This window comes from Schistocerca americana, chromosome 3 (assembly GCF_021461395.2).
Source record: "Schistocerca americana isolate TAMUIC-IGC-003095 chromosome 3, iqSchAmer2.1, whole genome shotgun sequence".
NCBI lineage: Eukaryota > Metazoa > Arthropoda > Insecta > Orthoptera > Acrididae > Schistocerca > Schistocerca americana.
The window spans coordinates 425,239,889-425,253,202 of NC_060121.1; the positions used below are offsets into that span (position 1 = coordinate 425,239,889).

The 13,314-nt window shown below is 38.2% G+C and overlaps 1 protein-coding gene across 1 annotated transcript in view; it reads right to left on the reverse strand.

Annotated features, from left to right (window-relative positions):
• The window catches only part of LOC124605841 (mitochondrial amidoxime-reducing component 1), a 118,117-nt gene that overhangs the window by 11,080 nt on the left and 93,723 nt on the right, over window positions 1–13,314 (reverse strand). The window contains exon 4 of the mRNA XM_047137771.1: window positions 12,777–12,975. Coding sequence (XP_046993727.1) covers window positions 12,777–12,975 — 199 coding nt within the window. The remainder of the gene's footprint in view (window positions 1–12,776; window positions 12,976–13,314) is intronic.

A 13,314-nucleotide genomic window follows, 5' to 3' on the forward strand; every position in this document is an offset into this window, starting at 1 on the left:
ATTGTGTCATTATTTATCTGCCTCAACAAAAGATTGATTGATGCTAAAACTGTGTGAATAGTAACGCACCTGCGTGAATGTACTATACCGAGCTACGTGCCAAGTTCTTTGGGGGACAAAGACTTGCTTGGCAGTGTTGTATGAAAAAGAAAAGTTTTTTGAAGCAGCCAGTGTGAATCAGAGGGTAAGAGCAGAAAGTAGAATCTGGAAATGCAGCACAGAAGGAGGTAGACAGAATCTTAGTGAATTGAGTTATATTGATTACTGTGCTTATTAAAAATAACGTAATCTTGACAAAAGGTAATAAGTGGAAGTGTCAAAAAAAGGAAACTTGTTAGTTAAAGAATTCAGGGATACACAACATAATGAGAAGTTATGAACTAAATGGGTAGCAGGTTTAGTGGCTCAAGTGTTTAAGATTAACAGTTGTATGTGCATAATGAGAAATGGTACAGCATTTGGTTTAAGATCCAGCATGTTTTGTGCAAAATATTCTAGAATGCTAATAACCAGAATGGAACTAGCATTGTAAACACAACAACAAATAAAAGATGAGTGCGTTCTGAAATTCTGACCTCGGCTGTAAATGGGCATTGAAATGAATTCAATGGTGAAAAAATTTGTGCTGGACTGGGACTCTAACCAAGATTTCCCACTTTATACGAGTGGTCACCTTAACTGCTTTGGCTATCCGAGTATGCTTCCCGTCTAATCCGAATTCCCACCTTGTAACACGCTACTATTTAGTGCCCCTTCATGTCCATCAAACTCACTCACCACTATCACAAAAAAACAAGCCTGAAAAAACATAGTATCCTATGACTATAATATCAATGAGTCGCTGTTGTAACCAACCATCTTAGACAAACATCTGGGTGTAGCACTTTGTAGGGATATGAAATGGGATGATCACATAGGCTCAGGCCAAGGATAGAGCAGGTGTTAACTTTGCTTATTGGTAGAATAATGAGGAAGTGCAATCGGTCTACAAAGGAGACTGCTTACAAATCACTTAGGTAACTGGATCTAGAATATTGCTGAAGTGTGAGAGACCCATACCAAACAGGACTGACAGGGATTACTGAACATATACAGAGAAGATCAGCACGAATGGTCACAGGTCTGTTTCATCTGTGTGAGTGTCACAAGATATACTGAAGGAACTGAACTGGATAAAATTATCCCAAGAACATCTGTTAACAAAGTTTCAACAACTGGCTTTAAATGATGACTCTAGGAATATATTACAATCCCCCTATGTATTGGTCACATAGGAATCATGAGGATTAGACTAGAATAATTATTACATGCAAAGAGGCATTCAAACAATCATTCTTCCTGTGCTCCATGCGTGAATGGACCCTAATAACTGGTATTATGGGATGGACGTACCCTCTGCCATGCACTTCATGGTGGTCTGCGGAGTATAGATGTAGATCACACTGGATTCCTTCCACAAGAGTTCAGTGCATCTGCACTGAAATAGTCTGATAACCAAGGACATTATATTGTCTATTAAATATCAATGTTGCCAACCACATCAAAAGATTGAAACAGGTCATTGATTTGGTAATATGCACACTGTCAAAACTCTCAACCTTGAGTTTTTCATGTGTAGGTAACTTATCTGCCCTAGATATAAAATTTCTGAATACCTCTTTAATACTTACAGCTTCTAAATAAACATTTTAAATATAGCGAGAGAGGGAGAACTGCATCATTTTAATTGATTGGTCACTAGTTGTGCAGGACTAATCAAAATGTCAGGCAATAAGGGAACTTCCTAGATAGAACAATGGGTAGAATAAGAGAAAGCCAGCCAACCACCTATAGCAGACTCTTGTGTGGTGCATAGGCATGTGTAACAGAAAAAAGTGTTTAACAATGTACAGAAAAGATCTATTGCTACTTATCACATAGATGACACATTAAGCTGGAGACAGGCACATTTAAAAACACTTACACATTAGCTTTAGGCCACAACTTCATCAGAAAAAGAAAGAAAACCATAGACCAGGCATTCACAAAAGCACGCACACCTCACATACACACAAGTGTCAACTCCAGCAGGTTGGACCAGAATGTAACTGTTACTTGGAAGGGAAGCAGCAATCTGGAGGGTGCAGAGATGAGGAAGGGACAGCACTGTACGGGTGAGGGGAGAGAGGAATTCTGTCTGGAAGAGTGTGACGGGACTATATTGCCTGAACAGCATCGGGACACTGTGCGGCAGGGAGATGCAGAAAATGGGAGTGAAAAAGGAGAGGAGCTGGGAAAAGATGGGCAGGTGCATTGGCAGAGGCTGGCATGCAAAGATGGTGGGAAATGAGAGTAGGGAGAAGGCGATAGGATAGAGGCGGTAGAAACTTTTGGGTGAGGGCATGGTTGGGTGAGGGCAGGGGGCAGTGTGTTACCATAGCTTGAGGACAAGATAATTACAGGAGTGGGGACTGTAAGTCCCACCTGTGCAATTCAGAAAACTGGTGGTGAATGGGAGGATCCATGTGGCCCTGGTTGTGAAACACCCATTGAAATCAAACATGTTTAGTTCAGTTACATGTTGTGCCGCAATTTCTTTTTTTTTTTTATTTTTATTTTTTTTTTATTATTGATTTCTTTATTAATCCATGTAACAATTTACATTGTGTGGATTTCGTCAGCAAAATCATATACAATACAATATACCTCCAATTTATACACATAAAATTAATATTTACACACATTTTTTTTAGGTATCTTACATTAGTTTTATATCCTTATGTAATTTTCTTATAGTACTGAACAATTCTGGATTTCATATTATAATTTTTTCCTTGTGTATTACAATGCAGGCTACTTTAATTACACTATGTGTTTTAATTCAGATAGTCCATTACTGTGTAATAACTTTTATTTAATAAAAAATTTTTTAGTTTTGTTTTGAACCTTCCAATTGTGTCAATATCTTATTTTTTGGGGTAATTTATTATATAATTTAACGGCATTGTGCAACAAGCTCTGTTGAGTTTTAACTTTATTTTTCCTCTCTAGGTGCATATTGTATTGGTTTCTAGTTTCATAGCTGCGTACCAAAGAATTTTTAACATAGCAACCAATATTTTTTTTTTTTTACGTACATAATACTTTGAAAAATGTATTTACAGGGGACAGTTAGGATTTCCAGCTTTCAGAAATGTTCAAGGCAGTGAGCCCTACTGCCACTTTTGGTTATTATACGAATTGCTCTTTTCTGTAATTTGAAAACTATTTGAATATTTTTACAGTTTACTCCCCAAAATATTATTCCATAGGTAATAACAGAGTGGATATAAGAAAAATATACAGATCTGACACATGCAGTACCACACACTGCCGTCAGAATTCTAAGAGCATAGCATGCAGTAGCGATTCTGTTACTAAGTATTTTAATATGTTCTTCCCACTTTAACTGACTCAACATGCATACCAAGAAATTTTGTGTAGTCTACACATTCTATGGTTTCATCGTTTAACTTAAAGTTGTTATAGTGTGGTTTTTTGCAGACATAGAAGTTAACAGCGTTTTTTTTTTTAATTTAGTGTTAGTCTATTATTGGATGCCCATTCACGTACACTGTTTAGTGTTTGTTTGGCTTTTTCTTTCAGTGTATCTGGTGATTTGTCACTGATTAGAACATTTGAGTTGTCTGCAAACAATATTGGTTGTCCATGCTTGATGCTCTGTGGGAAGTCATTTATGTAAATGAGGAACAGTATAGAGCCAAGGACACTATCCTGTGGGACACCTATATTTACATAATTTGGGTCTGAAGTATACTTTACAACATAGTTTGAGCAACTTTCCTCTTGGCCACAGTTTGGTGGTGGTCGTTCATCCTGGTAGACGGCCGATTGGTAGTCATACCAATACAAAGTGGCCTGGTGTTTGATGAGGTAAGATATCTGTGACAGGGCTGGAATAGGAAGGGAAGGGTGGATGGCTTGGGCAAGTCTTGCACTTGCCGGTATGATCCCTGTGGCAAGGGTTTGGGATTGGGGGTGGCATAAAGATGGACCAGGATGTTATGGAGGTTGGATGGGCAATGGAACACCACTTTAGGAAAGGTGGGAAGGATCTTGGGTAGGATGTCCCCCCCATTTCAAGGCATTATGATAGGTAAACAAAGCCCTGGCGAAGGATGTGGTTTGATCATCTCTGATTACTTACCATCATGCAAGTGCATTGGCAGAGGGCGGCACACAATGACAGTGTGAAACGAGAATGGGGAGGTAGTGATAGGATGGAAGGGGTGGAAACTGAGTGGGGGTGGGGGTAAGTACGTTACCATGATAACTAATTCCTGTCTCCATACTGACTGGTTGTCGCTACAGTGTTTAAACTATTTCCACTTCATGTGGGTTATTGAACTATATGCTCAAGATAGTTTTCAAAATGTTTTCAGAACTACTCCAGGCTATACTTGGTAGGTTAAAGTTACCTCCAACTAATGTCCCATGATCAGGGTACTGTTGTGATAATGAGCATAGACTTTCTTTGAATAATTCTGTATCTGTTACAGTGGAATCAGGTGGCCAGTAGAAATGTATGATGATTATCTTGAGTTCACCTAGGCTGTTTAGCTGTGTCCAGATAATTTTGTAGTCAGACTGTTTCATTTTTAAAGAAACAGTATTTTTATAGACTGCAATAACACTCCCCCCTCCCATGGCATCTAACCTGTCTTTTTTATATATGTTTCATGCCTCATTAAATATTTAATAACTTTCTATTTGGGTTTCATGCAATCTTTGAGTATAATTTCAGCATTACAGCTTTCCTGGAGAGCAGTTAATCCAAGAGCTTTGCTGTGATGCTTTGGCAATTTACTGTTAAAATTTTGACATTCAGAAGTGTCTTTGCTTTATACACAATCTGATTTCACTGTCTGGGTAATGACTGGTGAGTGTTCGGAGGACCTCAAACTATGACCCAGCTTAAATAAACACCAAATGCATTCCACAAGTACTCCTCTACCCAAATAGCCACTGCTTGTGTGTAGCCCAGCCCTGACCTATCAAAAGGAATCCTACAAGTCTCCATTTCATAAAGCAGGTCCGGAAATCTGCAGTCAAAATCATCACAGAATTGATGAAGCCTTTGGCTGTGACCCACCACTCAGCTGCAAACTGAAAGACCTTAATATATTTTGGGTATGATATGGCAAGTAGTACACTCTCCTTGTACTCTGTGAGCAGGACAAGCAGTCTTCACCACTTCTTACAGTAGCATGTGCAAACTGACAATGGCCTCAGAACCCAAGCAACAAATGTCATTGGTGTCGTCATAAGCAAGGGCACCCCTCCCCCTAGCTCTCAGGGAAAGGCATAAAAATGTAGCATATTCAGGTGGTTTTCTTTCAATAAAATGATTTAAAAGCCAGTATTACACAGGTTTTTAACACTGTCAAATCTGAACATTTTTTATGGCTATTCACAAGTCTCCTCTGACCTTCCAAAATATTAAAAATATACCATACCTCCAACCCCCCCCCCCCCCCCCCCCCACACACACACACACACACACACACACACACACAAAATACTGTACACGCACCCTCAGCCATAAGCAACAACTTCAAGTAAACCCTGTATCAAAGATAGCCGCAGGAAGGGTTTCCTCCACACCTCTGATGAGGCTGCCAGCAAAAATACAAGTGCACACTAGAATTCTCACCAGCCCTCAATGCTGTTTCTCTACGGGGCTCCATAACATGCCTGACATTGGAGATCTCGATAACTAGTAAACCCCTCCTTACCGAGCGGGGTGGCGCAGTGGTTAGACACTGGACTCGCATTCGGGAGGACGATGGTTCAATCCCGCGTCCGGCCATCCTGATTTAGGTTTTCCGTGATTTCCCTAAATCGCTCCAGGTAAATGCCGGGATGGTTCCTCTGAAAGGGCACGACCGACTTCCTTCCCAATCCTTCCCTAATCCGATGAGACCGATGACCACGCTGTCTGGTCTCCTTCCCCAACACCCAACCAACCAACCAACCAAACCCCTCCTTGCCATGGACCTGCTTGGACCCTGCTGAAGGTTGGTCACTTGTCTACTAACAGGGTGACTGGGCAAGGCCAGACCATCAGTCCCCACTGGCACTCTGCCTCAATTGACACAAACACATTACAACCAGTCACTCAAACAGCAATTAGTGTGGTTTTTCACCAGAATGAGTACGCTGGAATGTGTCCCTGTGGGTGACACCAACGACACCTGACATGCCAATGCACTGCGCCAGTCTCTCCAAAGCTGTTATGCCCTGATGCAGCAGCCTGCAGATGGCTGACCACACCTAATGGTGTCATCAGCTGCTTGTGCACTGAAACCAGCTCCTCCAGTATCTGCCTCAGCATGCACATTCCCCATCCATCCTACTACTAGAGTTGAGTGACAGCAAAAGATAAACAAAATAGATGAAAATGAGCTCTGTAATCTACCAACTGCTGCTCTACAACATTCAGACTATCTGCCTGTGGTGCCACAGATGGCATAAATCTACACTAAAAGAACTATGATATACACAAAGTATAAAAAAGAAAACAAGACCTAACTATGGTGTCTTTTAGACAACACTGAAGACAATAGTAAAAACACTTTTCAGACGTTTAGCATCTGGGAGGTGATATATCAATTAGTCTGTATTCTGGTACACAGGGTGTAATTCTCATCACACTTAGCTCAGCACAGCAACACTTTTCAGATTTTTGTTATTTTTGTAAGTATTTCTTGTGAGAGCAGATTGCTATGGTGTTCAAAACTTACACTCGTTAAAAAAGCAGCAACCTGCAAATGTTGCTGTTGTTTACGCCTCCCTGATAGCTTTTATTATGTGTGTGGGAAATTCAATTTAAAATCTCCATGAAAACCAATAACTGACTGACTTATGAAGGTACAAACTGTATTTCAGTTGTCCTGTTGCTGATCAAGATAAACATTTTTACATCTCATATCACCTGCATAATCTGTAGTACCTCTAATTCAATGGCTGAAAGGAAAATGCTGAGCCATGCCATTCACTGTTCCAATTATGTGGCATGAGCTAAAAGACCATTTTTCAAGCTGTTCCTTCTGTCTCACAAATACTGCAAAACTAGACAAAGTTCTGGAATAAATCTTCAATTGGATTTTTTCACGCCAAGAACTTAGAAGGAGCAATCTGTCTCACTTGGTAAAATCTTTCTAAAATCACGATTGCAAAGTATTCCTTTGTTTACAAACAACCAGTTTTGACAAACATTGCTGTCGTCTTCAGTTCTGTAACATAGTGTATATACATGGAATATATCTCTCATCTCATGAGTTATGACGTAATATCTGATGTGGAACTTTTAGTTTGGCATAACAAGAAACAGAAATGGGATTGTACATCTACATATTTTCAAAATTTATGCTATAAAATGTGTTTTCAGCTGGACCTTACGCAAAGTGATAGCCTGCCATGAGATCCAACTCAAAATCTGGGGTATAATTTTTTTATGGTTGTTAATACTCAAACAATGTGAAGATCAGCTACAAAATGCATTTGGCAAAGAAGCCCCACCTTAGGTAACAATTTATATTTAGTACAGTGAATTCCGAAGATATCTGATCTTTCCTAGTGACAAATTTCATGAACGACACTGAAGATCTGCTGTTACAGATGCAAATATTGCCACTGTTCGAGTAGTGTTTGAAGAAGAGCAACAGACATCTTGTTAAGTTATTTGGGTGACAATGAATATTGGTACGAGTCAAACCCAAAACATTTTACATCAACAGTCACATGTGAGAAAATTTTGTTAATGGATTTCACATAAACTGACTCCTGCTCAGAAATACCTATGCACTGACTTACAATCTTGGAAAGAAAAGAGTCAGTTCACAGGGTCTTTTGAACAGAACCTAAGCCCAACAAACTTTCAGTTCTGATATGAAGATGGCTGCTATTTTTTTTCTGAAACTGGCCATACTGCTACTATAGTATTATAAGACAGACATAGTGTTACTGGTGATCAGAACACAAACACCTTTTCACCATAAATTTTTGAGACAGTTTGTGAAAAACACCCAAAAGGAAAAGTAATTTTCATCATGACAACACATTATCGCATAGAACAAAAGTAATCATTCAGTTAAGGTCAGCAGCATAGACCTTCCAGAACACAGGACTCACCTAACATCTTGTAATTTCTTTTTGTTTCAAAAAATTTAAGGAAAAAAAAAATTGTGTGGAATGACCTTTTCGTCATCAGCTGAAGTGGTGGAACATCAAGAAAACCTGGTTTCTGATGTGCGTCAGGAAGAATGGCAGCATTGCATTAAGGCTGATTTCATCAAATGCAAAATGTATTGATGTTAAAGACGAATATTCTGGAAGACAATAAAATCATTCTAATTTGTTTGAAATTATTCCTCCATTGATTTTTGAAAACTTTTTAGAGTTGCCCTAATAACATGCTGAAGTTTCCCTTTGAAGAATTTCTCTTTAGTTTTTATCTTTGTGGTTCTTGTGGAAAATTATGTAAGAAGGCTACTATGTTTTCCTGGGTTCCTCATTTAATCGCATTTGGCATAGACAGGTAGCATCTGCCTTGTACCATTTGAGATTTTCTTTTCCATTGTTTTCCTCATATATGCAGCATCTGCCAGTTCAGGTTTTCCAGGATTCCCTTGATGCTATTATGTGGGTCACCCACTGTCTTTCTTTGTATATTCTCAATATCCCCTATTAGCCCTATTTGGTATGGGTAGGGACAAGAAAATTTCGGGAAAATTATAGAGTGAAAAATAACATGAAATTATCAGTTTTTTCAGAGATAAAGTGAAACTGTCAATTTTTACGAGATATCATGAAATTTCTAATTTTGCTATAGAAAAATGTTGTAAAAATAAGGATGGGAGTTTACTAATATTAGTAATAAATAATAATTCTAACCTCCTCAAGGCTCAGGTTTGAGTGTAAGTATGATGCTGATATCAAGCAGAACACCCAACAACCCAAGGTGTTATTAAATCGCTGGGAAAGCCTGGAGAGTTACAAGGAGAAAGGTATTTGGGCATGCTCAGATTCTTACGATGGGCATCTGTTGCAAGATGATACACTCACTGTTGCTCTGGAACATTACCAAAGTGATGACAGAGATTGCAGCAGGCAAAGTTCTAACCAGTCTGATGTATCTCAGTTAGTGAAAATGGCAAAAAAGTTAAAAAGGTAAAAATATATATGAAAAGATCAATATGAGATGCACATCTCCTAAAGAAAAAGGAGAACCCACATTTAAGACTGGTCTCACAAAACTCCAATCCTTACAACTGAAATGGAAAAAATGCCAGCCAGTGACGGAAGTATGCATATATATTTACTGTACCAATCTGAAATTTTTGTTTGTTTCGCCATAAGCAGTGTCACAGGAAAGAAATACACAGAGATGGATCTCATGCTTTTGCATGTATGTCAAAAGCTGCAAGATAAATGTTGGTTGAAGGAGTGTGCAATGTGTTCTATTGCTGAAGTGATAACTATTGAAGCATTGCACCTTTAGGATACTGACACTAACACAACTTATGCATTGTGGGAGGGAGGAGAGTTGGTGGAGAAAACAGTAGAGCCAGAGAAGTTTGTTATAGAGGTTAGGTATTGGATCATGAAAGGAATAGCTCACCTTCATATCCAGAGGATTCAGAGACAGGCGATAGCTGGAGTAAAATCAACCACATTCCAGAATACTGACACATTAGTTTTTCATTTTGACTTTTCTGAGAACTGGTCTGTTGCTTTGCAGAAAGAAATTCAAAGTTACCACTGGCACACATCACAGGTATCAATATTCACATGTGTTGCTCACTTCTTTGGAACATAACACTGTTTTGCTATTGTCAGTGACGATCTCATTCATGACGGTGCACATGCATGCTATGCTGTGGGCATGATAATTGATGACATAGCTTCTAGAGGCCATTCATTTCCTAAACATGTGTATGTGAGTGATGGTGGAACATCTCATTTTAAAAACCACTTTCAACACTGCAGTACAGGAATTAAGACACAAAAATGCATATTTTCAGCAACAGGTCATGAAAAAATTGCATAGGATAGGAGGTCTCTGTAAACATCTTGTAACAAGACTTAACTCCAGCATGAAGCTGTTAATGCTATTTGTACACACAATATCAACGTAAGTAACAAACATGAAACTCAATTCTAAATTAAAGTGAATTAAGGAAATTCCATTTAACAAAGAGCGGAGAGTGGTCTGCTATGAAGCCTATGGTAGGAATTTAATCAAGTCACTACTGGGTTGCATTCCAGAGTGGCACATACATTGCAAGAATGGTTCTCTGTTAAATGCAGACTTAACTGTGTGTGAAATGCAGAGACCACACTATAAGTCAGAAGATTTTGTTGTGAGCCACTTCATTTCTTGTGTGTACAATAATCAGTGATGGGTGGGACAGATAAGTGTCTTTCATAAGCAGCAAAAACAATCTCCTTTATGGCTCCTCATGGTCCTACTAATGCTTTCAAATGACCATAACGAAAAGATCAGAGTGCAGTTCCCATTTCCCAAATTCTGTTCTTGTTGGATCATCCTTGTCTTTGAGCAAATTCAGCTTGACTATAGAAGTCCAATGGGAAGCTGGTGGAAAAAAACTCTTTTCGACAGTGCAGTGTTGACTGTTACATTGTAGGCAATTATTTCATGGGAAGTCGTGAAGAAGTAAAATCACAACAGAAGACAATAATAATTTGTGAGTAATATCACAAAAAGAAAAATGGATATAAATATCCTGTACCTCATTTTTGTTATAAAATGCTTCAAACAAAACTATGAATTGTTTCCCCACTCACTTGTAATGTTGTAAAGTAGTTATTTTGATTCAGAAATACCAGTGTTGCACGACATTTACTTAAAATCAGTGATTTATTTAAAAATTTAAGTGTCCGTAATTTTTTGTCCTTGAGAGTAGAGCTGGGCCTACCTAAAAGATTTCACACATTTTTTACAGAAAAGTATTGCCCCTCTGATTGTATATTCCCCAAGTGTAATGACCAACTAACATACCATGAAATTTTTAAAACATTTAGAATGAGGGTTTTGGAGAAAATTTCTAAACAACCAAAAACTTTCAGATTCTCTAATTTTCAAGTACAAATATTTTGACAGAAAGAATTTCATGCATTAAAGTCATAACTAACAGTTAGCATTCCTTCCACTTTATCATTTCTCAAGACAGTTAACATATAAAAAAGGAAGAAGAAAGAAATAAAGCTCAGAAATATGTATTTATGAATCATGACTCACAGTATTGGGAGCAAAGTATTTATTGAAAATAAATTCAGATCTCTAACACTTTTGGTTTCTTTATTACAATGTTTGAATATGGGGTTATCTTATAAAACAGCAGGTGGTAGGAGAGCACATGACATTGTCCATTTACAGTAGTCAAAAAGGCCGATGTAGGTCAGAATATGACTTTTGTAATGGTTATTAAGAACTGAAAAAATGACTGAACAGATTCATCACCTGAAACATCGCTCGTCAAAAGAGTCAATTTTTAACACTTTGTTCTACTCAATATGGGATGTGATTGCTGAGTGATGTTTGGCTGTACTTCCATGAGCCATTTTTTACCAAGGCAACAGATTGTGAAAAAACACACGTCGTCAGTACCTCAGCAACTGCTCCCCCCCTCAGCACTGCCCTTCTCATGGAAGTCTATGTGCTTGTCTCTCTCCACCCCCCCCCCCCCCCCCCCATCGCCACTATAATCAAAAGAACAGCACAACTCCCACATTTGTTCACAAGATGCCACTGTTCATAACCCCAAAATCTTTACACCAAGGTAATTGTATCAGTGTGATTTAAACTACGATTCATTGATATTGTAGTCTTAGGATACATTTCTGTCTTTAGTGAAGAGTACACTATTACATTTTTTAATATTTAAAGCTAGTGGCCAATCTTTGCACCACTTCTGAAAATCTGATCAAGGTATGACTATATGGAGCAAATACTCGGTCTTGGGCCAAAAACATAGAAAGAAAACTCCTTACTTTTAAGAATGCTGTTTTGAGACAGATCTTTTTGACCAGGGAAGGATGGAGATGACAATGACAAGAAAAATCCATGAACTGCAGTAGTTGTATAACTCATTGGACACTGTGGCAGCAATTAAAGAAAGGAGACTTAGTGAGATGGACACATGAATCATCAAGAAGGGCAGATAATTATGAACGTGATGGAAGACATCAGAGGTAACAGACCAAGGGGAAAACAACAATGAGATGGACTGACAGATCAGAGAGGATATGAGTACAATGGTACTAGCTCGAGAAAAATACATGTATTGAAGAAGATTGAGGAGACTGACGGGTGAGACCAAAGACTAACTATTGTGTCTGTAAAATATTTTATGTAATTAACATTTTCAGAACACCTGTCGTAAATGCACCCTCTCTGACTGGAGCAATATAAAAGTTTGAGAAAGCAGTAGCAGAAAAGAACACCTGACTGACAAATACTGAATTAATGGCCAGTTTGACATTAGTGATTATACAGGACAGCAAATCGTTTATGTAAAACTGTAATCTATGGCAAAACTCCATGTTAGTGCTAAAATAATAAATATGCACTCCTATAAAAATTTTTACCCCTTTCAGAAAACTTTTTTTTTTCCAGAGAATAAAATACATATTTTGTTACTTAGATAGTACTCGTTCTTTAGTAAAATTTGTATTTGGGTCAATTATAAATGAAAATGTTTTGAAATACAAACCATGTCCTTGGATGTAAGCATTGGATAAACTTTTCTATATATTTCAAGAGGACCAACATCCACTGTCCTGAGACCAACTTTGTTATCTAGATCATAGCCAAGCCGCAGGCCCGAAGGCTTCTTGGTAAGCTGATTTGAAAACCATGCAGCAGCTTCATCTCCACAATCAACAGTCCACAGTTTTTCTTGTTTCCACATCCTGTGTAACAGGAAAACTGCATTTTTCTCACGCAAGTAAATTTTAATCTATTATTTCATATGCTACAAGGGTGAATCACAGTCAGATATATCTGCCCAAATAGGAAATTGTCGGAAAAAAAATGTTGTGTATGTGTGCCAGTTTCTGAAGTCACTAGGTAAACAACAACAACATTCTTTTAGAGAACCAGCAACTTTCTTCACACCTCCTGAATCTACAACTGATTAAATTTAACGTTCATGGAACCTAAAGAGAAGCTTTCTGCAAGAATTTCTGAGCCACTGTAAAATTTAACAAGGTCTGAAAAAGGATAGCTCAATTATTCCATTTAACTTCATT